The 25484-nt window shown below is 46.6% G+C and overlaps 1 protein-coding gene across 1 annotated transcript; it reads right to left on the reverse strand.

Annotated features, from left to right (window-relative positions):
• Positions 1–243: 243 nt before the first annotated feature.
• Positions 244–4880, reverse strand: LOC123452558 (WPP domain-associated protein-like). The gene is made up of 6 exons (XM_045129224.1): positions 4482–4880; positions 1896–3712; positions 1527–1653; positions 1207–1308; positions 786–877; positions 244–529 (listed from the first exon to the last, which is right to left on the reverse strand). Exons 1-5 carry the CDS (start codon positions 4518–4520, stop codon positions 800–802), a joined length of 2163 nt encoding a protein of 720 aa, XP_044985159.1. The 5' UTR covers positions 4521–4880; the 3' UTR covers positions 244–529; positions 786–799.
• Positions 4881–25484: the final 20604 nt, after the last annotated feature.

The following is a 25484-nucleotide window of genomic DNA, read 5'->3' on the forward strand; positions in this document are numbered from 1 at the left end:
CTCCCATATACCTCAAAGTCCCATTCCTCATCTACAACACCCCCCCCCCCCCCCCCCCAAAAAAAAACACGCTGTTAGGGTTTTCTTGTTTAGTTAGGTTGGTAGCCTCTCTCTGCTGAACGCCCTACTAGGCATACAATCCGGCCCAACCATAACCTCAGTATGGGAAGCAGGAATTTCATACAATCCGGCCCAACCATAACCCAACCGGGCTGATAATTATACACGATTATGACCACCATGTGCACAATAAAGCATAACTACATTCCCAACCTGTAATCATCCATGGTCCACAAGGTGCTTATCTGGACCTATATAGATTATATACAACTGCAGATCAGAAGTCAAGCGCCGGTTCAATCGCTCTGAATTATACAGGCATATGAAAAATCAAGTCTCAAGCAGTGCTCCTGATATACACCTCATCTACATCTGTCGAGTCACATGATTAAGCACATGAGCCCATGCATCAGCTGCATCTACCTAGCATCTTCAGGTCCTAATCCAGGCTCCAGCAAAATCCAAATCCCTGCATTTTTTTGTAACATGCCAAAATTATTCAATAGTCAACAACAACAAACTATTATGTTCCACACATAGCGATGTGTGAAAGTATTACATATTTTGAAACCAGGATGTAAATTTTTATTATTTAAAACGACAGTAAAGCCTCGATGATTTTCAAAAGAAATGCTACGGACAGCAAGGGCTTGCACCACTCTTTGTTTTGAAGTTTTTACTGCTTGTGAGTTTTCACTACATCTTTCTAGTGAGGGTTATCTCACCTAGCTGCACACATCTATGCTGTTTCGTCTTCATCATGTCGACTTCTCAAACCTGCAACAAGCTTGCATGTCTTCAAGAAAGCATCCAGCAACTGCATAGGAAGCACCCATGTTAAAACTGAGCTGTTCTCACTGTTGAACATATCATCGCAAGAAGCATGGATGCAACTCTTGCCAACTGTAACAAAGACAACTTCTATGAGTGCCAAAACGTTCAACATGCTGTCAAAAGGTGCACCCAGGCAGATAAGAACAAGAGAGTGAATTTTCAGCTCCCGGGTGTCTAGGCACCCTCTATGAACAGTAAAATCAAAACAAATAAAAAAAATCTGAAACTTTGCAACATCAAAGATGATCAAACTTTTTAGGTGTTTGCAAGTTTTCATGTCAAACACTTGTGACATGGACTTGCAGTACTTACCCCCGGGTATTTCTGCAATGTAGGAGAGTAGTGATCAAGAGTTACATATATCTTTTCGAGAAGGCTCAAATGTGTATTAACCTTGTCCCCCAAAATGACAACCTGAATCACGTAAGAATAGTGAGTTCATAATGATAGTATATCACATGTTATTGCAAAAATTAGAAGCTCAATTCAGAAAAATGAACCTTCCATTGCTATGCATATCTATGAATTAATCTGTATAGAGGAAACTCTCCACAGATGCTACTGTATAGGAAGAAGAAAATACAGTATTTGACAATATAGCCCAGGAGATAGACAGTGTAAACAAGGAATACCTTGGCTTCAGCCTTTTGGAGCTCAGAGCGCCTTGTTTCGAGCATTTGTTTGTACCAGAGGCCTACTTTTGTTAGAACGACAGCTTGTTTGACCATGTGACTGCAATGATCAGTCAAATCCTCTGATCTGAAATAAATAAATAAACAAATAACCACATCAAGTCATAATGGGATGTATTAAGAAGACATTTCGCCGGAAGTTGCAGCTATGATCAGGATTTGGTAATGCCAGTCTGTAGCTTTCGCAAGCAATGACATATGGACTTTGAGACCGATCTTACATTATTTATGAAACATTCATGAGAATAAAATAAAAAATAGTTAAACATGTTAGACTGGATTTGCATTTTAAAAGCAAGATGGACTCACCTTTTTTCTGTTTTCTCCGTTGACAATTTTTGCTCAATCTCTACAAACTCCTTTGACAACTTCATGATAGATACCAAAATGCATTCTAATTGCTTTTCTTGCCCATTCTTAGTGAGGGCATCATTGTAATCCATAACTGAATCGTTCAGTTTGAGAAGTTCATCATACCGCAGATCTTGCTTGGGAGTCTCATGTGATCTTCCTGGTGATGTTTGAGGCTCTACCTGGATATCACGCAGAATCATTTCGGCACTCTCTTGCTTGATGACTTCTGGATCTTCCTGATGCTCTTGGAACACACACTCTTTCTCTAGCGCTGCTAGCCTCTCCTTTAACTTCTGATTTTCTTCATTCGACAGACACAGGGCCTTCTCCTTCTCAGAAATCACAGCTTCAAGTGAAGACAGTTTTGCATCAAAGCTCAGTGCAGCTTCATGCATGTCATCTATAGAATCATCAAGTAAACTTCTTGTAACAGTACGGTATAGCCCATCCTTAACATCACCTTCGATTCGGAGGTCCTCCTGCTCTTCTCTGCTTTTCTCAATTTGGCTCAAGAGCTCTTGTTCTGAAGATAATTGAAGAGAGATGTCTCTGCTGGCTTCAGACAGCTGAGATGATAATTCCTTAACATCCTTCATATTATCTGCAAGCAAGCCTCTAAGATGCTGATTGTCATAGTATAAAGAATCAATTCTGCTCGCCAGTCTGGACCTTTCATCGAGTTCATCGTGAGTGGTGTGAAGCGTGGGTGCCTTTATATTCTTGGACATGATTTGGTCCATTCTAGAGATGATCTGTGGGATTTTCTTTCTTAAAGGTTCAAACTCCACATCATTCTGAAGAGCAAGAGACCCCTTCTCTCGTTTCAATTTGAAGAGCTCCTCTGTCTTTTCTTGCAGGGCCAGTTCATGCGCCCTCTTCAATTTGCTTATTTCTGACTTAAAATAGCTTATTGTTTCTTCCCTAGTCATAGCATTCAAATGGCGGAAGTCAGATTTTTCCGAGATAACCATGGATTTTTGTTTCCTGAAACTCTTGCTTTCCTCGGTGCGGGGTGAGGCATGATCCTCCTTTGTTTTCTTTCCAAATAAATACTTCCACTTATTGCTCTTGCTACCTGAACTTTCTTGCTTACTGTGAGAAATGTGTGATTCTGGTACTGAAGGCAACAACAGCTTAGAAAGAGCCCCCAGATCCTCACGCATCGCGGCAAACTGAGATACTGCTTCCTGCCAATTCTTACTCATGATGTTTGTGACAGAAATTTGCTCATACAACTTCCTCTCTAGCTCCTCCTGCAAGCCAGCAATGCATTCTGCGACTGTAATGCCGATGATTTCCAGCTGCAACTCATGCTCCCACTGGAGATCAGTAACCGACGGGTTGGTCAGGCCAGGCATGTCCCGAGCTTGCCGGAACACGACGGCCAGCAACAGCTTCAGCGCGTTGAACCTTTCATCTATCTCGATCAGCATCACATCAAGGGACATGCCCAGGTGCGTGCCGACTATGTAGCCATTATCCGGTAAGGCGTAGTTTTCCAGACCTGTTACATCCCCCTTGAGCTTATCCAGATGCGTATCTACTTCCAGTTTCATCATATCTAAGTACTCCAAGTAGTTGGTCTCTGCATTTGGGGCGCAAATGTGTCGATTTGATCGTGAAAGCGATCTTCCAGACCCTTCAAAGTAGCTCTCAGTGCTGGAGTTGGACTTGAAGGACAACCTCGGCGTGAGCGAATCTTCGGATGTTACAGACCAGCCGTCTGGAACGGTTGGTCTGTTGGGCAGAGAGGTCATTCTTTCACTAAACACCTGCAGACGTTTTTTTAAAAGATTTGGTTTAACATCAGATGGGAAGTAAACAGTTTGACACAAATTTGAATCTTGAAATTAAATTAAACTAGCCAACACAGGATGACAGGAACAATCTTAACTGAACCGATAAGTGAATATACTAGTAGTATCATTTGATTTAAGCAGTTCATTGACATATGTGATTAAATAGCGCTGTGAGTTCTGAAGAACTGACAACAGCCAGTCGTTGGGCACAGTTGTGTGAGAATATAATCAACATAAAACTGATAACTAATTGTCGCATATTCCAGGAGTAGCACGACGATGCTGGATTAGAACTGCCGCCCCCAAGGTGGCCAGACTAGTGGGTGAAAAATTGAAATACTCAAAACTGTATGGAAACTTTAAAATTGTTTGGTCCAAAGCACCAGATGAACATAGAAAGGAGCTCCTAAACAGTGGAAGGCAGTTGCTAATTCGTCAAATACTTGGTCGAAATCCCAAGTTCAAATTCAGTTCCCGTGGAAAGAAACTGAAAATCAGAAACCCCTGACATGTTGATGTTTATATAGACGAAATGAAGCAGAAATGTTTGATTGATTCAGAACAGAGGAAACACCTGACCTCTACGTGTGAGAGAAAAAGGATACATTTCATGGTGATTATACGGTGCTTGGAAGAAATGAAAGCGCTCGAACCCTCGCCACCTTATGTGCGGAACGAGCAGGCAGGGCATGAACAGAAGAGAAGAAAAAAACAGAGCAGCAGCGACTCGGACGGCGCATACCTTGGTGACCGGATGCCTCGCCGGCTGGATGGCCTCCATGGCGGCCGCGCGATGGCGGTTTAACCGGCTGACTTTCTGGCGCGCCAACACCGCAGCCTAGCGCTGATTCGCGGCTGCTCCGGCGTCCAGGTGGGCACGCACTAACCGGCACCAACGAACTACCGGGTCGTACAGGAGACAGGGGCCGCCATTATTGGGGTGGAGACTCGGGGAGGAGTGGGATAGAGGGGATAGGCGGAGGGAGGACGGGAGGTGATGGCGACGGAGAAGGAAGGGAGTGAAGCGCGGTTAATGCGCGAGACAGCGACCGCCGCGGGGAAAAAGCGTATGAGGATAACACCGGGATGGTGGTTAGCCCGGGGCGGGGGAACGGATCGCCGGCGCGTCGCCAGGTAGGTGGCGACGGACGGGGCTGGCGGCCGCCGGCGGGGCCCGCCTCCGGCGAGATGTAGACGGGAGGGAGGGAAACGGTCCGGAGTCCACTCCGTGGTGGCCCTTCAGGTTGGCGGGGGCTTCGGTTCCGTTTTCCATCCGGTCGTACATCGCCACGCTTATCACGCCTGCCCCGCGATGTACATCGCCGCCGCTTATTAATCGGTTAATTAACTTTTTAACCAACAACTAATCAATCGTCGGTTAATTTTTTGATGGTATGGTTGGTTTAAATTGATGTACTTTTGGGTCAAGAAAATCCGGGCCTAACTATAAAGGAAGGTTCACCAGAAATATAAAACTGATGATGTTTTTGATGATTAATTTCAAAACACTAGTAGTAAATCAATAATAGTGATTCTTTATTAAAATCAATTGTGTTTATTCCACCCATGAACCCTAGAAATATACTCCCTCCATTTTTAAATATAAATCTTTTTAGAAATATCACTACGGACTACATACAAAGTAAAATAAATATATATATTTTTTAAGATATGTCTATATACAAGTCCGTAGTAGAATCTTTAAAAAAAGGCTTAAGTCTTATATTTAGGAACGGGTAATATGTAATAACGGGTCTTCAACAACAACAAAATTTCTCGTTGGTCAATGTCTTGTTTTATATAACCAACCAAATGGCCGTTTATAATCATATTGGCACAGGTAAAACTACAATTTATCCTATACCTCATATATCATGAGACAAGCTTTTCATCACTAAACATCCAAATTTGTGGATGTGATACACCGATGTTTTATCTAAGGATTGGATCCAACGGGGGTAGGCTGCACAACATCGAGCCTTAGTAATGAGCCGTGAATCAGTTCGGACCAAGATGATACCAAGACAAGGCACCGCTACCAAAAGGTCACAAAGGAAAACAAAATATTGTCGAGGCAAAATACAAAATAGTATGAGTTAAGATCGATGTAGTCCGAAGAAAGTGGATCAAATTCTTGTTGATATTTTATTTGAGATGTTAAGGAGACACAAGGGAAATAAGAGAAAGGCAGAAATAGTTGATTTTACATTTTTATGATCATGTTGAGGCTGGACACTACTTACTTCATTTCAGGTGGTGAAACTCTTCCTGTAATAAGATTACCTAAGGACTTATCACCCTGTGTTTTTTATAGAATCGTTCTACAATTTTGTGGTAGCCATGGTTTGATCATATAGCCCCGCAAAAATAATAGTACTCCCTATGTAAGAAATATAAAACCGTTTAGATCACCCTCTATAATTTTTATCGGGCAAAACATATTATATAGAAATTCATGATAAAGTGTAGCTAGCTTTAAGAACTATATCATTAATTCCAAAACGACATGAATTTTTGGCCGAACGTAGTACATCATCTCTTCATGTTGGATGTGGAGACACGCATGTTAACGCAGTGCTGGCGTTTAGGTGAGGAAACAATAACAACCCATATAACCAATTCAACATGAGACAAAGCATGTGCGTAGAATGAAACGAACATATATTCGTAATTTAAAAGGTTGGTGCATGTATAGAGCCCGATCTGAACAGTTGTCATTCGTCATTTTGACGACGCGGCCAGTCAGTTGTCACAGGGGGGCAATCATAGAGTAGCAGCAATGCAAGTCGATGATGGGAGCATTCTTGTCTGTGGAGGGAATTTGTTTAGGTCGGAGAGAAACGCAGCGCTGGTGGCTTGCTCTCGCTCTTGTGACGGCCGGGAAGGTGCCGTCTGCTGTTTCGAGGATTATCTCAAACTAGCAGCATCATGTACAGCCATGTTGCATGGTTGATTGGTATGTACTCCCTCCGTTTCTAAATATAAGTCTTTCTTTTTAAAGATTTCACTAGTGAACTACATACGGATATATATAGACATACTTTAGAGTATAGATTCAATCATTTTGCTCCGTATGTAGACCCTTAGTGAAATCGCTTAAAAGACTTATATTTAGGAACGGAGGGAGTAGATTATTATGTTACCCTCCCCGTCTCATAATACAAGAGTTAGAGCATCTCTAGCAGACCTAAAACCACGACTATACGGATTTGGCTCGATTTTTGGGCCATATCAGGCCCCATTAGTCAGCCCGGCCCGGCCAATAAATAGTTTATAGCGACATGGAAATAAACCCCTCGGTGCAATATATATTCGGGTCCGCAACCGCACACGGGTCGAAATTCTATCCCCCGCCATCGTGATTCTCCACCCTCCCCCCCCCCCCCTTGATTTCTCACCACCGGTGACATAAATCCACAACCCACCCACCGATTCGCCATGATGTGGGCCGGGATGTGGAGCTCTGGCCGGGCAGTGGGGACGATCCCGAGCGGAAGCGTTGCGTTGCCTTCGACGTAACGAGGAAGTGGTCCGCCCGACGGTATACCAACCAAGGCCTTGAGCCGCTGGCATCTCTCCTCGCTGCGAGACAAAGGAGTACGACCGACGTTGCGGGTAGCTCCTTCGGTGCATGCAGCCCACGCACGCCGCTGTCGTCGATCAAGAGGGAAGCGAAGGAACTCCCGCCTCTCCACACGGTGAAGAGGGAGCACGAGGCGGAGCGGCCGCGTGTCGAAGTCGTCGGGGTGGAGGACTACCCCCCCCCCCCCCCTCTGAGGCAGTTGCCATCGAGGCGACGATTCTCGCGCGCAGTAAGCGGGAGGAGGAGGAGGAGGTGGTGGAGCAACGTCGCCGCCGGGACAAGGAGATCAATGATGTCCTGCTCGAGTAGGGCCTCACCAGGGCGCGGGAGTTCAAGGAGAAGGAGGAGGTGTGGCGCCGTGAAGCCAAAACGCATGACTCCATGTACATCGACCTCACCTCCGACAACAATGACTAGTGATCACCGCCGCCGCAGCAGCACCCGCAAGGCTCCGACAAACCCCATTTTGGCATGTTTAGTGCCAGGTTAGGCCGATGCGCAATATGTAATCGATGAACTGTATCTATATGTATGTAGGACTGATCATCTCTATTATATGTATGTATGAATGATTATCCCTACTGTTTCTTCTTCATTTCTCGTGCAAAACATTTTTTCGAATTTTATAGTTTCATATAAGGTTTCTGCTCGACCGACGACCGTAGCCAAGTTCATCTCTTATAAGAGGACAAATGCGAATCGTAAATCCTTATAATGACTAGCCTTATAAGAGGTCTGCTAAAGATGCTCTTAGCTTGCAAAAACATCTTATAATATGAAACGGAGGAAGTATCAATTATAATTTAAACAAGAAATTGTTTTTGTTGAGAAAAAAAGACCTTGTTGTGTTCCTGCGTCGAAAAAATACACAACCTTGATCGGTTGAGTGTGAGAAAGGAGTACCAAAAGAATGTGGTACTAGCACGATCCCGTGCGTTGCCGAAGAATCATTGTACTAGAGGTGGTGAAATAACGTTAAGAGTCATTTATGAATGTTGTCAGAAAATTTTAGGTGACCATATTGGGTTAGGGAGAAAACTAAAAATGAGGTTGTCTTTTGGGTTGAAGTCATATTATTTGTGTTTTTTATTTATGCCTTTAAGGAAATTTAGTCTCATATGGGTTCGCCGCGGCCATGACCGCCAGGGTCTCTTGGCTCGCACGCTCACCATGGATCTGGCCCAAAGCGAGCTGATGTTGTTCCAATGCCCGCTCTAACACCGACGGACGTGCCGACGCAGGCTGCCCGTCTGTCATGGAGGCATTGTAGTGTGCCTGCACCTCGGTCATGGTGTAGCCGGAGTGCACAGGAGGAGCGGAAGTCGGGACGCTGTCATCAGAGCCCGTCTCCATCATGGTGTCATCCTCATCATCATCGGAGACCTTGGGCAAGCTGGACGGCAAGCCGGCCTCAATCAGCCTGGCACGGCGACACTGCGAGGCTGCGGCAAGGGTGACCACCTCCTGCTTCATCTTCGGAGAAAGGCTATTTCAATAGCTTCGTCGTCTTCAGTCATGACGAATGTGGTGCGAGGGAGTAGGATTTGGCACGGATGTGTTGTGCTGTGGAGATAGGAGGATGTGGTCGCCCTTAAATAAGGGATTCCAGTAAGGGCGGACGTCAATGCAGGACGGTGGAGTGGATTTCTCGGCCGGAGAGCTTGCTTAATGGCATCATACGGGTGAACGGGGCATTAAACGGACATGGTATATTTCCGCCAAGTCACGTTTTTTCTGCATTGAACATGCGCTGACACTGGAGACGTGTCGTTGGCGGCCCTCGGTCGGCGAGCCGCTTTAATATCAACGTTAGTGAAAGGTCGCATCCGCTCTTCAATGGGGAGCGGGTCGCTCTATAGAGGCATGAATGCTGGCAGCTGGCGTCGGATGGGAAGCGCACGCGGGAGGGGAAGGGGTTTTTGATGGGTCAGGACGGTCAGAATCGGACGAAATAGCGGTCCCGGAGTCAAACAAACCTTCCCTATGTTATTTCCGATTTGCGGAAGAAACCGTGTCTGGATCGCTCTGCGGACTGATATAGGATCGTGTTGGATAGCTTCCGTGGTTGGGACCGTACGATCCAAACTCTTGCGGGAGGTTTACTGGTGTGACTTGGAGATGTGGGTGTTTGCTCCTGCCACGAAAACACCCATGACAGAGGCACAAGGGAATGCTTGCTCCGTAGCGAAGAAGCACGAGTTGTCGAAAAAAAAACCGAAGAAGCACGAGGGAAACTACACACCTAAAATTAAGGGGGCGATTACATCATTCATCAGTAGCAGTTCACTCAAAATTTATATGATTGCATGTATGTGATGATATATTTTTCCCGTTGCGAGTTGCAAACACTGGACACATTTGCTAATTAATCTTGGTTTTCTCGTTCTTTTTGAGCCGTCGTGCCTCGTGTGGAAGATCCCATCACCGGCGCCTTCTCTTTCTGCGCCCCGGGCCGCTGTGGGTCCTTACCTAGTCGCCTTGCCTCGGAGGCGCCGCTCCTGCCGCCGGAGGCATCAGGCCCCGTTGGATGGCCGTCATGGATGTACCCACCCTGGCCGCCCTCGCCTTCTTCTGGGTCGCCTGGCGGCCGCGGCATGTGGACGACGAGTGGCGGACGGATCATCCTGCCGGCGACTTCCCTTGACGCTGGGGCCGTGCTCGTCGTCGCCTGCATGAACTGGCTCGGGAGGGATGGCATGCACCCTGTGACGCAAGAGGCAGCGTCCGTCCACGAAGACAAAAGTAAAGCAATCACTGCTGCTCTAATGATCATGTTGATGCAAGATCGATCAATGTGCACCTCCATCATCCCTGCCGTATCTATCAGCTGGAGGAGGAACCAAGGTGAAGGCACTTGGAAAGATTGATTTTTGTGTGGTGAATTGCCTCGTTGCCTTCTATTTATAATTAGGATCGCAACTTGTATATCCAGACGAGATCATAGCAAAAAATCTACAGGATCGTAGAATCCCTAATTCCCTGTACAATTGGTTACGATAGGAAACAAATCATATACTGAGAGGACGTGGGCATGGCCGCATGGCAGGTATATATAGTTTCCATGCGTGTTCGGATGGTCATTTCCCCTAACTAATTGTTCTTGCCCGCAAATCATGCAATTTTTAATAAGTGGGATAAATGTGTTTTCTGTCCCTCAACTCTTCCGAAAGTTTAGAAAATGGTCCCTCAGTTTTCGAAATCGGATAAGTTTAGTCACTTGGGCGGTTTCCGTCTGGCATAAACAGTAGACATATGAACAGTAAATTCAGAAAAGTATCACTAAATATAAAATCTTATGACATTGAAGATATTCGGATGTGCAAGGTGCATGCAAATTTCTTCGCGTGTGGACGCTCAATGAGCTGGTGGCAAAAAAAAAAACGTAAATCTACTCTAGGATGAACACCTTCACATCCATCTTCATTGTATGCTTAGCATGAGTGGAGGGGATTTGAAGGTGTGTCTCTAACAGATCTTCTGGGATCCCATCGGCTTTGGTCTTCGGCCGATCCATCTTTATTCGGTCGGTGGTGTTCATGCTATTTGGAGTATCTACATACTCTTTTACTGCTTTGGGGTGATGATTTGCGACAAAGATCGCAGTGGCCAACATATTCTTGTCTGCATTGACGACTTTTTTGGCCATTATTTCTAGAATCTGTCGGGTTTATGCAAGTTTGCTCCGCCAAGGCGAAGGACCAAATGCAGAACCGAGCTATACTCACAGCGTGTCACCGTTGGATGTAAAAGGAAGAAGGTTTCATCACCCCTAAAACACTAGTTGTAATTTTGTTTTTCTATAAAGATAATTTTGTAAAGACTTGTGATACTTAATATACGTCCTTAGGCCTTTTCGAAAAAAATGCAGCTCATAAAAATGGCCATCGAAAGCGCGTTTTTAAAAATTTTGGATGGTCTGATACTTTTACAAATATGCTACAGAAAATAAGTTTGCCTTTACGAACATGCATTTCTACCTCAAACAGACAAGCCTACCTTATGTTATGGATTGTTTAGCGGAAGAAGTAGGTGTGTCGTATATAGATGCTCGAGAATCCATTTCTAAGTCCACACTCATCTGCACCCGCGCTGAATAAAAAGAATCAAAACAAATATTAAAAATATTCAAAAAAATCATTTTTTTGCATGATAGATGATTTGATGCATGAGGTTCGCTTCAATTTTTGAATCATTTGAACATTTAAGCAACTCTCGACAAAAAAGATAAGTTCGAAGTCTCTAAAAAAGTTTATTGTTCATGCACTATTCTGATCCTATTTGTCTTTTTGCTGAGAACTGCTCAGATGTTCAGATGGTTTGAAAATTAGAACGGACCTCACGCAAGAAATTTTTACTGTAAGAAAAAATTTGATTTTTTTAGTATTTGTTTTATTTTTCTTCTAACCGGGTGCAGATGAGCCTGGGCAGTGGGCACCAAAACGCTCCACTCTGCTTTCATGAAGTTCCATGGATGCTTGCATATTAAATTGCTTTCATGCAGTTTTCACATAATTTACTAGAGTGGTTTAGGCCGAGAAAGGCTTCCATCCCTCTTTATATATGAAGCACCAAAGCCAAATCGGTAAAGGTGACGAGGAGACCCTCTAACAAAGTAGATCAAGGGGAAAACAAGAGAATAGAGGGATCCACACCCTAACCAAAGCGACTTAAACTACCCACAAAGACGATAGCTCGCCTCCAAGGAAAATCATGAGACCTCATTGCACTGCTCATGCCAACATGTCGTCGAGGAAGGCCCTCTGCCCTTGTCTTCAGATCGTGGAGCCAGAGCTTGCCGGCGGAGAGCGAGTACCATCAACAAGGACCAGTGTAAAAGATGAGCGAGGCAAGAGCAACCGTCTATGCCAGAGCCGAAGAAGCTTCAAGCCAGGATCCATAAATGTCGGCCGACAATGGTGCACCACAACAAAGATAAGCTAGGCTCCATCACGACACACCCAAGAGGAAGCCGACATCCTATGCCACCGTAACTGAGACAAAAAACAACAACAATGATTTTCATTTGAAGCTCTGACACAAAGAGAGGGATCACATCAACGCCCCCAGGAGGGACGTGGAACCCACACGTAGCACCGCCACTCGTGCCAGAGCACAAGGCTTTCGCTCGGAAGCTCTCACTCGCGCTACACAAGGCAACTCAATCACCTGCACTCCCCGAGAGTAAACATGCCACCACCACGACCTCAAGGACATGATCTGTGCACCGCCACTGCCAAAGCACCACCGACACCAGAATCACCCATCCCGACATCCTTTGCCTCCCACACGACTAAAAAATAATACCATCATCGCCGCAAAAGACGTGTGCTGAGAAACCAATCTTATGAACCACCACTCGAGGCCGCCACCCCGGCGTCCAGGAGAACCCACAATCTTGCAACACCACCGACCGACATGAATACACTCGTCGGAGATGGCACACCACGGCCCCAGCCAACACCCCTCCCCCCGTCAACAACGAGACCAAGCCAGGGCGGGTATAACAGCCCAGATGTTTTCTTTCCTTATTTGTATCCCTTTCCAATTGTGGAGACCTTATTGAACCCATGTATGGAAGTTATGAGGAGGTTATCATTTCAGGTGTTGTCATTTCATGTGCATCTCATGCATCATATCATCTCCATCTTGTGTTTGTCTTTTTCTTGTCTACCTTGTTATGGTGAACTCATGTGGATTGTGTGGTGTTGTGGAGTGTGGTGTGGGTGCAACAATGACCTCAACATCAAGTTGCACCATAGCCCCAAAACCCCCCTCTTTTATATTTTCCTTGAGGCATAATTATGTTGTTGATTTGGGGTTTTAAAAATGTTCATATTTCCTGTAAATTCTCTCAAGTATTTTTGGATGTCAAACCTCTCTGATTTGAAACTATTTTTCTTTTTATTTTATTTAAAAACAGGGGCTGATTTATTAAAAAGCAATTAATTTGCCTTGCTCTAAAATGCCACTTCTATTTTTATAAATAGGAGCAGCATTTTAGAGACTTGTAGATATTTTACTTTTTTTCTGTTTTACCTTGCCTCTTAATTTTTGTTTTGTTCTTTTATTCAAAACCTGTTTTGGTGTATTTAATAAGAGAGAGTCAGGTGGGCGGGCTCCCTCCTTCCCTCCTTGGCCCATCTCCCTCTGCCGCCAGAGAGGCCCGCTTCGCGTCCCTCTTCTCCTACCTCGCGACGTCACCCTGTACGACGCAACAGCAACCACCGATCCTCTCCCCTCTTCAATCCGGCGGCTTCAAGCGCGTGACCCGAGGCCTTTTAAGCAGACCAGCGCCCTCTCCAACCCCAGGCCTCTCCATTTCTCTCCCTCCTCTCCTCCCTAGCACCGCATGGGAAGAACTCGAGCTGCTCCACGCCATGGCCAGCTCGGGCAAGAGTTTGGGGCCGTGGTGATCCGGCGTTCTCCTTCCTCTCCGTCAGTACCAGGAGCAAGAGGACGTTCGGGAGGTTCCATTTTCGCGAAGAGATCGGCGAAGGATCTGCTTCCACGACGTCCACGACGGCACCTTCTTCCTCACCTCGGACGAGCACCTCCTGCCTCGTCTCTGCTTCTTAGACAGCGACGCAGGCAGATGCTCCCCTCTGTACTCGGTGAGCAGCGCCTCGCTTTTCTCCATCTTCTTCCTCTCTAGTCGTGGCTCCCGCGTCGAGAATAGGCATAGCCGCAGGTGCTCTGTTCTGTTGTTTGCAGCAGTAGCAGTAGCTTCAGAAGATAGCAGTAGCAGCAGCTTCAACGTGCAGTAGGTGCAACCCCGTCGCGCCGCCACCATGGCCCACCTCTCGCCGGGTTTGCGTCAAAAATGGGTTCCCCCATGGCCCCGCAACCCCCGCAGGTGGTCCCCTGCCGCCGTTGTGGCCGCATCGCTCGCCGGCGTCGAGATCTCTTCTATGTAGTTCCGGCTGGAGGTAGAAGAAACAGCGCCCATGCTATAGTTAAGGAACGTGGATCCCCCTTTTTGTCAGGATCACTTCCATAGCGTAGTGGTAGCTAGACTGTGCAGGCAACCAAGAGATTGTCGATTCGATCTCCCCCTCTGGTGAAAATAACAGATCACCTCATAGGTGATTCCTTTGCCTTAGCATTGGTTGATGATATGTTTGTGTTTGTAGTTGTTTTAGACCTGTAGGCCTTTGTAACTTGTTTCGTAGTTTCCGGTTGATCCATGACTCTGTTCACAATGTTTTTGCTTCGTTTTCTCGTGATGCACATGATAATGCCATGTTCATGCCTGTCAAGATAAATTAACATGAGGTTCTGTACAGAATATTAACAACTCAACTAATGTATGTGAAAGTGACTAAAATAGTGGTGCATGCTTCCTTCTTCACACATGCATCATATTGTTCGTTGCATTATGTTGCGCTGGTGTTTATTTGCTGTTATCTTGTCTTTGGATAGCATCGGGAACGGAGAGCGAGTACGTGGATTCTGGAGAGTTCGTGCAGGAAGAACAAGAGCAGTTCTAGTCTGAAGAAATCACAGGCAAGATGACCGTGACCTTGACACCGTTTCTAGCTTTGTTACGCTTAGAGATACATTTCCGTCGTTACATGATCGCTGCCTACCACATGATATATATGCCATCTGTCTTTGCCATGAAACCTCAAACACTTCCCTCTCCTAGCAAATATTGTTTGGCTAAATAGGCTTGCTCAACCTCTAATGGATAGCTTTGCTAGTTGCAGGTGCCATCTGGTCCATGTGATAACATGGGCATTTTGATATCGTTATGTTTAACTGCTATTTAATTAATGCACATATATACTTGGTAAATAACGAAAGGCCTAGCCTTTTATCGGGTGATTTGTTCCGTTGTTGCCGCCTTAGTGTCGGCTACCGGTGTTTTATTTCATAACTGAGCGCTCCTAACACGTTCGGGGTTGTTATGGGGACCGCCTTGATAATTCGTTTTAGATTAAAGCTTTTCCAGCTAGGCCCAACTTTTGTTTTAATCTGCTAATAACTTAAAAAAATGCATAGGGAATAGCTACACCGAGGAATTATTCAACAACCCGGGGCAGTGCTCCTCATTTGTGTTGGTCCAACCTGAGCGATGTCCGGCGCTCCCTGGTCACCCAGGGTTTAGCCAACCCGACGTCTAGCTCATCCGGTCGTGCCCTGAGAACGAGATACGCGGCTCCTATGGGGACTGTCGGCACACCGGGCGGCCTTGCTGGATTAGTTTTACCTTTTATGAGATATCTTGCGTATTGGAATTCTGGTGAAACTTTGGGTCTCCTCAAAGTTGAGGTTTTCCTCTTAGGAGTCCGACCAGATGACGAGTTTCGTGATAGAGGATTACTATGCGGCATGTGGTAGTTTGTGATGGACTAGTTGGAACACCCCTGCAGGGTTTAATCTTTCGGGAAGCCGTGCCCGCGGTTATGTGGCAAATACGGATATTTTGTTAACATCCGGTTCTAGATTACTTAAATTAATTTTAATAAAACTGCAAACTGTGTGCGTAACCGTGACTGTCTCTTTTGGGAATCGTTCTCTGATCGAGAACACGGTGGGGTTATGACTGACGTAAGTATGTGTTCAGGATCACTTAGTGATCAATCTAGTGTTCGACCGACTGCGTAGTCCACCATATGTTTACTCTGATCATCGTAAGGTAGCCACCATATATGCTTAGGTTGCTGCAAACCCATACACTAAACCTTCTTCACCCATTAACTCGGCTAGATTCGATACCAAGGTCACTGGATTGCTGAGTCCTCGTGGCTCACGGTTTACTACAAACACCCACAGGTACAGGTACGTCTGATGCAGGAGATCCTGATGACAGCCATCTGAAGTGGGAGTTCGATGAGGACTCTGGCAGACTGTACGTGACTTATCCGGAGGATTAGAGGCCGCGGTCATGATCGTGGGGCCAGCATGTGGGATTTCATAGCTTTACCTATTTTCATGTTGTCCGTAGCTGGACCAAAGTATGCTCTGAATAATGTGTGCCTGTAAGCTATATGCTATATTGTTATCAGATGGCAATTGTATGCCCTACTTGTCACTCTTTCAGTTATGTAATGTTATGATTATCTCGCTTGCGAAACGTTTAGATGCGCCCCTTTCCCTTTTGAGGCCTCGTCCCCAAACAAGGAAAGGGCCACATCTTAGTTGTTACAGCGGGCCACCCAACGACGGGAACACCGACCATGAACATAAGACGACCGCCACATCCCCCTGACCACGACGGTGACTATGTCTCAGCTCCCCTCACCTTGCCCCCGAGTTGGGTAGGTGTATGCCCCTCGGGCAGCAAGCCACCGGACACATGCCTAGGTACTAGCCATCCCGCTCCCCTTGTCGTGAGCCTCCCATGAGGAGGATGGTGACAGTAGCCATTGGTTGCGCCCCCAAATTAGGCAAAGAGCCTGCTGGCTCGAGAGAGCTCCCTGTTGGCGAGTCCACGTGTTAGGGCCACCATATATGCTTAGCTTGCTGCAAACCCATACACTAAACCTTCTTCACCCATTAACTCGGCTAGATTCGATACCAAGGTCATTCGATTGCTGAGTCCTCGTGGCTCACGGTTTACTACAAACACCCACAGGTACAGGTACGTCTGATGCAGGAGATCCTGATGACAGCCATCTGAAGTGGGAGTTCGATGAGGACTCTGGCAGACTGTACGTGACTTATCCGGAGGACTAGAGGCCGCGGTCATGATCGTGGGGCCAGCATGTGGGATTTCATAGCTTTACCTATTTTCATGTTGTCCGTAGCTGGACCAAAGTATGCTCTGAATAATGTGTGCCTCTAAGCTATATGCTATATTGTTATCAGATGGCAATTGTATGCCCTACTTGTCACTCTTTCAGTTATGTAATGTTATGATTATCTCGCTTGCGAAACGTTTAGATGCGCCCCTTTCCCTTTTGAGGCCTCGTCCCCAAACAAGGAAAGGGCCGCATCTTAGTTGTTACAGCGGACCACCCAACGACGGGAACACCGACCATGAACATAAGACGACCGCCACATCCCCCTGACCACGACGGTGACTATGTCTCAGCTCCCCTCACCTTGCCCCCGAGTTGGGTAGGTGTACGCCCCTCGGGCAGCAAGCCACCGGACACATGCCTAGGTACTAGCCATCCCGCTCCCCTTGTCGTGAGCCTCTCATGAGGAGGATGGTGACAGTAGCCATTGGTTGCGCCCCCAAATTAGGCAAAGAGCCTGCTGGCTCGAGAGAGCTCCCTGTTGGCGAGTCCACGTGTTAGGGCTACGTGATGCGCCGGCTGTTGGAAATATGCCCTAGAGGCAATAATAAAATGGTTATTATCATATTTCCTTGTTCATGATAATCGTGTATTGTTCATGCTATAATTGTATTAACAGGAAACAGTAATACATGTGTGAATAAATAGATCACAATGTGTCCCTAGCAAGCCTCTAGTTGGCTAGCTCGTTAGTCAATAGATGATCATGGTTTCCTGATCATGGGCATTAGATGTCATTGATAAAGGGATCACATCATTGGGAGAATGATGTGATGGACAACACCCAATCCTAAGCATAGCACTAGATCGTATTGTTCGTATGCTAATGCTTTTCTAATGTCAAGTATCTTTTCATTCGACCGTGAGATTGTGCAACTTCCGGATACCGTAGGAGTGCTTTGGGTGTATCAAACGTCACAACGTAACTGGGTGACTATAAAGGTGCACTACGTGTACCTCCGAAAGTATCTGTTGGGTTGGTACGAATCAAGATCGGGATTTGTCACTCCGTGTGACGGAGAGGTATCTCTGGGCCCACTCGGTAGAACACCATCATGAGCTCAATGTGACTAAGGAGTTAGTCACACGATGACGTGCTACGAAACGAGTAAAGAGACTTACCCGTAACGAGATTGAACAAGGTATAGGTATACCGACGATCGAATCTCGGGCAAGTTCTATACCGACAAACAAAGGGAATCGTGTACGGGATTGATTGAATCCTTGACATCGTGGTTCATCCGATGAGATCATCATGGAGCAAGTGGGAGCCACCATGGGTATCCAGACCCCGCTGATGGTTATTGGCCAGAGAGGTGTCTCGGTCATGTCTCCCTGTCTCCCGAACCCGTAGGGTCTACACACTTAAGGTTCGATGACGCTAGGGTTATAGGGAATTGTTATACGAGGTTACCGGAAGTTGTTCGGAGTCCCGGATGAGATCCCGACGTCACGAGGAGCTCTAGAATGGTCCGGAGGTAAAGATTGATATATAGGACGGATGGTTTCGGATACCGGAAGTGTTTCGGGCATCACCGGTAACGTACCGGGACCACCGGAGGTGGCCCCGGGGGACCACCGAAGGGGGGCAACGACCCCGGGACTTAAGGTGGGCCAAGTGGGGGTGGGAACCAGCCCCTAGGTGGGCTGGTGCGCCTCCCCACTCAGCCCATAGCGCAAGGGAGAGAAAAGGGGGGGCAAACCCTAGGCCAGGTGGGCCTAAGGCCCACCAGATGGTGCGCCACCCCCTCCTCCCCCTTCTGGCCGCCGCACCTCCCATCTGGGGGGGCTGCCGCACCCCCTAGGGTGGGAACCCTAGGGGTGGCACCCCCTCTCCCCTTCCCCTATATATACCGGGCACTTTTGGCCATTGAGACACAGTTTTTCCCTCTCTCTCGGCGCAGCCCTGCTCTTCTTCCTCCTCCTCTCCGTCGGTGCTTGGCGAAGCCCTGCCGGGAGACCTCGTCTCTCCATCGACACCACGCCGTCGTGTTTCTGGAGTTCTTCCCCAACCTCTCCCTCCTCCTTGCTGGATCAAGGTGCGGGAGACGTCACCGGGCTGCACGTGTGTTGAACGCGGAGGTGCCATTGTACGGCACTAGATCGGAATCGCTACAAGTACGACTCCATCAACCGCGTTCTAGCAACGCTTCCGCTTAGCGATCTTCAAAGGTATGAAGATGCTCTTACCCCTCTCTCGTTGCTGGTCTCTCCATAGGAAGATCTGAATATGCGTAGGAAAATTTTGAATTTATGCTACGTTACCCAACAGTGGCATCCGAGCCAGGTTTTCTATGCGTAGATTCTATGCACGAGTAGAACACAAAAGTTGTGGGCGATGATTTGTCAATTTGCTTGCCGCTACTAGTCTTATTCTTTTCCGGCGATATTGTGGGATGAAGCGGCCCAGACCGACTTTACACGTACTCTTACGTGAGACTGGTTCCACCGACAGACATGCACATCGTGCATAAAGGTGGCTAGCGGGTGTCTATCTCTTCTACTCTAGTCGGATTGGATTTGATGAAAAGGGTCCTTATGAAGGGTAAATAGCTTTGGCATATCATCGTTGTGGCCGTCACGTAGGTAAGAAGGCGTTCTTGCTAGAAACCCAAATCAGCCACGTAAAACTTGCAACAACAATTAGAGGACGTCTAACTTGTTTTTGCAGGGTTTGCCATGTGATGTGATATGGCCAAAGTTGTGATGTTGCATGTATGATGTATGAGATGATCATGTTATTTTAATAGGTTTCACGACTTGCATGTCGATGAGTATGACAACCGGCAGGAGCCATAGGAGTTGTCTTAATTTATTGTATGAGATGCAACGCCATGTGCTTACTACTTTTACTTCATTGCTAACGGTTAGCTATAGTAGTAGTGATAGTAGTAGTTGGCGTGACGACTTCACGAAGACACGATGATGGAGATCATGATGATGGAGATCATGGTGTCACGCCGGTGACGATGATGATCATGCGATGCCTGAAGATGGAGATCGAAAGAGCAAAGATGATAATGGCCATAGCATGTCACTATATGATTGCATTGTGATGTTTATCATGTTTTACATCTTATTGCTTAAAATGACGGTAGCATAATAAGATGATCCCTCTTAAAATTTCGAGAACGTATTCCCCTAAGTGTGCACCGTTGCGAAGGTTCGTTGTCTCGAAGCACCACGTGATGATCGGGTGTGATAGATCCTAACGTTCGCATACAACGGGTGTAAGCCAGATTTACACACGCGAAACACCTAGGTTGACTCGACGAGCTTAGCATGTACAGACATGACCTCGAATACAAGAGACCGAAAGGTCGAACATGAGTCGTATCGTTGAATACGATCAGCATGAAGTTGCTCACCATGGTGACTAGTCCGTCTCACGTGATGATCGGACACGGGTTAGTCAACATGGATCATGTATCACTTAGATGACTAGAGGGATGTCGATTTAAGTGGGAGTTCATACTTAATTTGATTAAATGAACTTAATTATCATGAACTTAGTCGAAAAGTTGTATTTATAAATATTGTAGATGTCCAACGTCAACCTCAACTTCAACGCATTCCTAGAGAAAAACAAGCTGAAAGATGATGGTAGCAACTATGCAGACTGGGTTCGCAACTTGAAGCTCATCCTTGAAGCAGCTAAAAAGGCTTCTGTCCTTAATGCGCCGCTAGGTGACCCTCCCGCTCCCTTAGCAGCCCAGGACATTCTGAACGTCTGGCAAACGCGGAGTGATGACTACTCTCTGGTCAGGTGTGGCATGTTATACAGTTTAGAAACGGGGCTCCAAAGGCGTTTTGAGCAACACGGAGCATATGAGATGTTCCAGGAGCTGAAGCTAGTTTTTCAAGCTCATGCTCGTGTCGAGAGATATGAAGTCTCCGACAAGTTCTTTAGCTGTAAGATGGAGGAGAACAGTTCTGTCAGTGAGCACATACTCAAAATGTCTGGGTTACACGGTCGTCTGACTTCACTTGGAGTCGAACTTCCGGATGATGCTATAATTGACAGAATCCTCCAGTCTCTCCCACCAAGCTACAAAGGCTTTGTTCTTAACTACAACATGCAAGGGATGGAGAAGACCATTCCCGAGTTGTACTCGGTGCTCAAATCTGCAGAAGTAGAAATCAAGAAAGAGCATCAAGTGTTGATGGTCACCAAGACCACTAGTTTCAAGAAAGGCAAGGGTAAGAAGAACTTCAAGAAAGACGGCAAAGCTGTTGCCGCGCCCGGTAAGCCAGATGCCGGGAAGAAGAAAAAGAACGGACCCAAGACTGAGTGCTTCTATTGCAAGGGAAAGGGTCACTGGAAGCGGAACTGCCCCAAATACTTAGCGGACAAGAAGGCCGGCAACGTTAAAGGTATATGTGATATACATGTTATTGATGTGTACCTTACCAGCGCTCATAGTAGCTCCTGGGTATTTGATACCGGTGCTGTTGCTCACATTTGCAACTCAAAGCAGGAACTGCGGAATAAGCGGAGACTGGCCAAGGACGAGGTGACGATGCGCGTCGGGAATGGTTCAAAGGTCGATGTGATCGTCGTCGGCACGCTGCCTCTACATCTACCGTCGGGATTAGTTTTAAACCTTAATAATTGTTATTTAGTACCAGCTTTAAGCATGAACATTGTATCAGGGTCTTGCTTAATGCGAGACGGCTACTCATTTAAGTCAGAGAATAATGGTTGTTCTATTTATATGAGTGATATGTTTTATGGTCATGCTCCGCTGGTGAATGGTTTATTCTTGATGAATCTCGATCGTAATGTTACACATATTCATAGTATGAGTACCAAAAGATGCAAAGTTGATAATGATAGTCCCACATACTTGTGGCACTGCCGCCTTGGTCATATCGGCGTTAAGCGCATGAAGAAGCTCCATACTGATGGACTATTAGAGTCTCTTGACTTTGAATCATTTGACACATGCGAACCGTGCCTCATGGGCAAGATGACTAAGACTCCATTCTCAGGAATAATGGAGAGAGCAACAGACTTATTGGAAATAATACATACTGATGTGTGTGCTCCAATGAACGTTGAAGCTCGCGGTGGTTATCGTTATGTTCTCACTCTCACCGATGATTTGAGTAGGTATGGGTATATCTACTTGATGAAGCACAAATCTGAGACGTTTGAAAAGTTCAAGGAATTTCAGAGTTAGGTTGAGAATCAACGTGACAGAAAAATTAAATGTCTACGATTTGATCGTGGAGGAGAATATTTGAGTCATGAGTTTGGCACACACCTAAGGAAGTGTGGAATCGTTTCACAACTGATGCCGCCTGGCATACCGCAGCGCAACGGAGTGTCTGAACGTCTTAATCGCACTTTATTAGATATGGTACGATCTATAATGTCTCTCACCGACTTACCGCTATCATTTTGGGGATACGCATTAGAAACTGCAGCATTCACTTTAAATAGGGCACCGTCTAAATCCGTTGAGACGACACCGTATGAACTATGGTTTGGCATGAAACCTAAGTTGTCGTTTCTTAAAGTTTGGGGCTGCGATGCTTATGTGAAGAAACTTCAACCAGAAAAGCTAGAACCCAAAGCGGAGAAATGCGTATTCATAGGATACCTTAAGGAAACTATTGGGTATACCTTCTATCTTAGATCCGAAGGTAAAACCTTTCTTGCCAAGAATGGATCCTTTCTAGAGAAAGAGTTTCTCTCGAAAGAAGTAAGTGGGAGGAAGGTAGAACTTGATGAGGTAATTACACCCCCTCTCGAACAGGAAAGTAGCGCAGCGCGGGAAGTTGTTCGTGTGGCGCCTACACCGACTGAAGAGGAAGTTAATGATGATGATCATGAAGCTTCAGATCAAGTTACTACTGAACCGGGAAGGTCCACAAGGGCACGCTCCGCACCAGAGTGGTACGGCAACCCTGTGATGGAAATCATGTTGTTAGACAACGGTGAATCTTCGAACTATGAAGAAGCAATGGCGGGCCCGGATTCCAACAAATGGCTTGAGGCTATGAAATCCGAGATAGGATCCATGTATGAGAACAAAGTATGGACTTTGGTGGACTTGCCCGATGACCGGCGAGCCATAGAAAATAAATGGTTCTTCAAGAAGAAGACTGATGCAAACGGTAATGTAACCGTTTACAAAGCTCGACTTGTCGCAAAGGGTTTTCGACAAATTCAAGGAGTTGACTACGAAGAGACTTTCTCTCCCGTAGCGAAGCTGAAATCAATCCGAATCATGTTAGCAATTGCCGCCTTTTATGATTATGAAATTTGGCAAATGGACGTCAAAACAGCGTTCCTTAACGGGAACCTTAAGGAAGAGTTGTATATGATGCAACCAGAAGGTTTTGTCGACCCTAAGGGTGCTAACAAAGTGTGCAAGCTCCAGCGCTCCATCTATGGGCTGGTGCAAGCATCTCGGAGTTGGAACATTCGCTTTAATGAGGTGATTAAAGCGTTTGGGTTCATACAGGTTTACGGAGAAGCCTGTCTGTACAAGAAAGTGAGTGGGAGCTCTGTAGCTTTCCTCATACTGTATGTGGATGACATATTATTGATGGGGAATAATATAGAGATGTTGGAGAGCATAAGGGCCTATTTGAACAAGAGTTTTTCAATGAAAGACCTTGGAGAAGCGGCATACATATTAGGCATCAAGATCTATAGAGATAGATCGAGACGCGTCATAGGTCTTTCGCAAAGTACATACCTTGACAAGATATTGAAGAAGTTCAATATGGAAAACTCAAAGAAAGGGTTCTTGCCAGTTTTGCAAGGTATGAGATTGAGTAAGACTCAGTCGCCGACCACGGCAGCAGATAGAGAGAAGATGAGTTCTGTTCCCTATGCTTCAGCCGTGGGCTCTCTAATGTATGCCATGCTGTGTACCAGACCTGATATAAACCTTGCCATAAGTTTGGTAGGGAGGTACCAAAGTGATCCCGGTACGGAACACTGGACAACGGTCAAGAATATCCTTAAGTACCTGAAAAGGACTAAGGAAATGTTTCTCGTTTATGGAGGTGACGAAGAGCTCGTCGTAAAGGGTTACGTCGACGCCAGCTTCGACACAGATCCGGATGACTCTAAGTCACAGACCGGATACGTATATGTGTTGAATGGTGGGGCAGTGAGCTGGTGCAACAGCAAGCAAGAAGTCGTGGCAGCATCTACATGTGAAGCGGAGTACATAGCTGCTTCAGAAGCGGCTCATGAAGGAATTTGGATGAAGGAGCTCATCACCGACCTTGGAGTGGTTCCAAGCGCGTCGGGTCCTATGACACTCTTCTGTGATAACACTGGAGCCATTGTCATAGCCAAGGAGCCCAGGTTTCACCAGAAGACGAAGCACATCAAGCGCCGCTACAACTCCATCCAGGACCATGTCCAGAGTGGTGTTGGGAAACGTCGCATGGGAAACAAAAATTTTCCTACGCGCACGAAGACTTATCATGGTGATGTCCATCTACGAGAGGGGATGAGTGATCTACGTACCCTTGTATATCGTATAGTAGAAGCGTTAGTGAACGCGGTTGATGTAGTGGAACGTCCTCACGTCCCTCGATCCGCCCCGCGAACAATCCCGCGATCAGTCCCACGATCTAGTACCGAACGGACGGCACCTCCGCGTTCAGCACACGTACAGCTCGACGATGATCTCGGCCTTCTTGATCCAGCAAGAGAGATGAAGAGGTAGAAGAGTTCTCCGGCAGCGTGACGGCGTTCCGGAGGTTGGTGATGACCTTGTCTCAGCAGGGCTCCGCCCGAGCTCCGCAGAAGCGCGATCTAGAGGAAAAACCGTGGAGGTATGTGGTCGGGCTGCCGTGGAAAAGTCGTCTCAAATCAGCCCTAAAACCTCCGTATATATAGGTGGGAGGGAGGGGACTTGCCTTGGGCTCAAGGAGCCCCAAGGGGGTCGGCCAAGCCAAGGGGGGAAGACTCCCCCCCCAAACCGAGTTGGACTTGGTTTGGTGGGAGGGAGTCCTTCCCTTCCTTCCCACCTCCTCTTTTTTTTTCTTTTTCTCTTGATTTTCTCTTCTTGGCGCATAGGGCCCTTTTGGGCTGTCCCACCAGCCCACTAAGGGCTGGTGTGCCACCCTCAAGGCCTATGGGCTTCCCCGGGGTGGGTTGCCCCCCCCCCCCCCCCCGGTGAACTCCCGGAACCCATTCGTCATTCCCGGTACATTCCCGGTAACTCTGAAAACCTTCCGGTAATCAAATGAGGTCATCCTATATATCAATCTTCGTTTCCGGACCATTTCGGAAACCCTCGTGACGTCCATGATCTCATCCGAGACTCCGAACAACATTCGGTAACCAACCATATAACTCAAATACGCATAAAACAACGTCGAACCTTAAGTGTGCAGACCCTGCGGGTTCGAGAACTATGTAGACATGACCCGAGAGACTCCTCGG

Source organism: Hordeum vulgare, chromosome 5H (genome assembly GCF_904849725.1).
Source record: "Hordeum vulgare subsp. vulgare chromosome 5H, MorexV3_pseudomolecules_assembly, whole genome shotgun sequence".
Lineage (NCBI taxonomy): Eukaryota > Viridiplantae > Streptophyta > Magnoliopsida > Poales > Poaceae > Hordeum > Hordeum vulgare.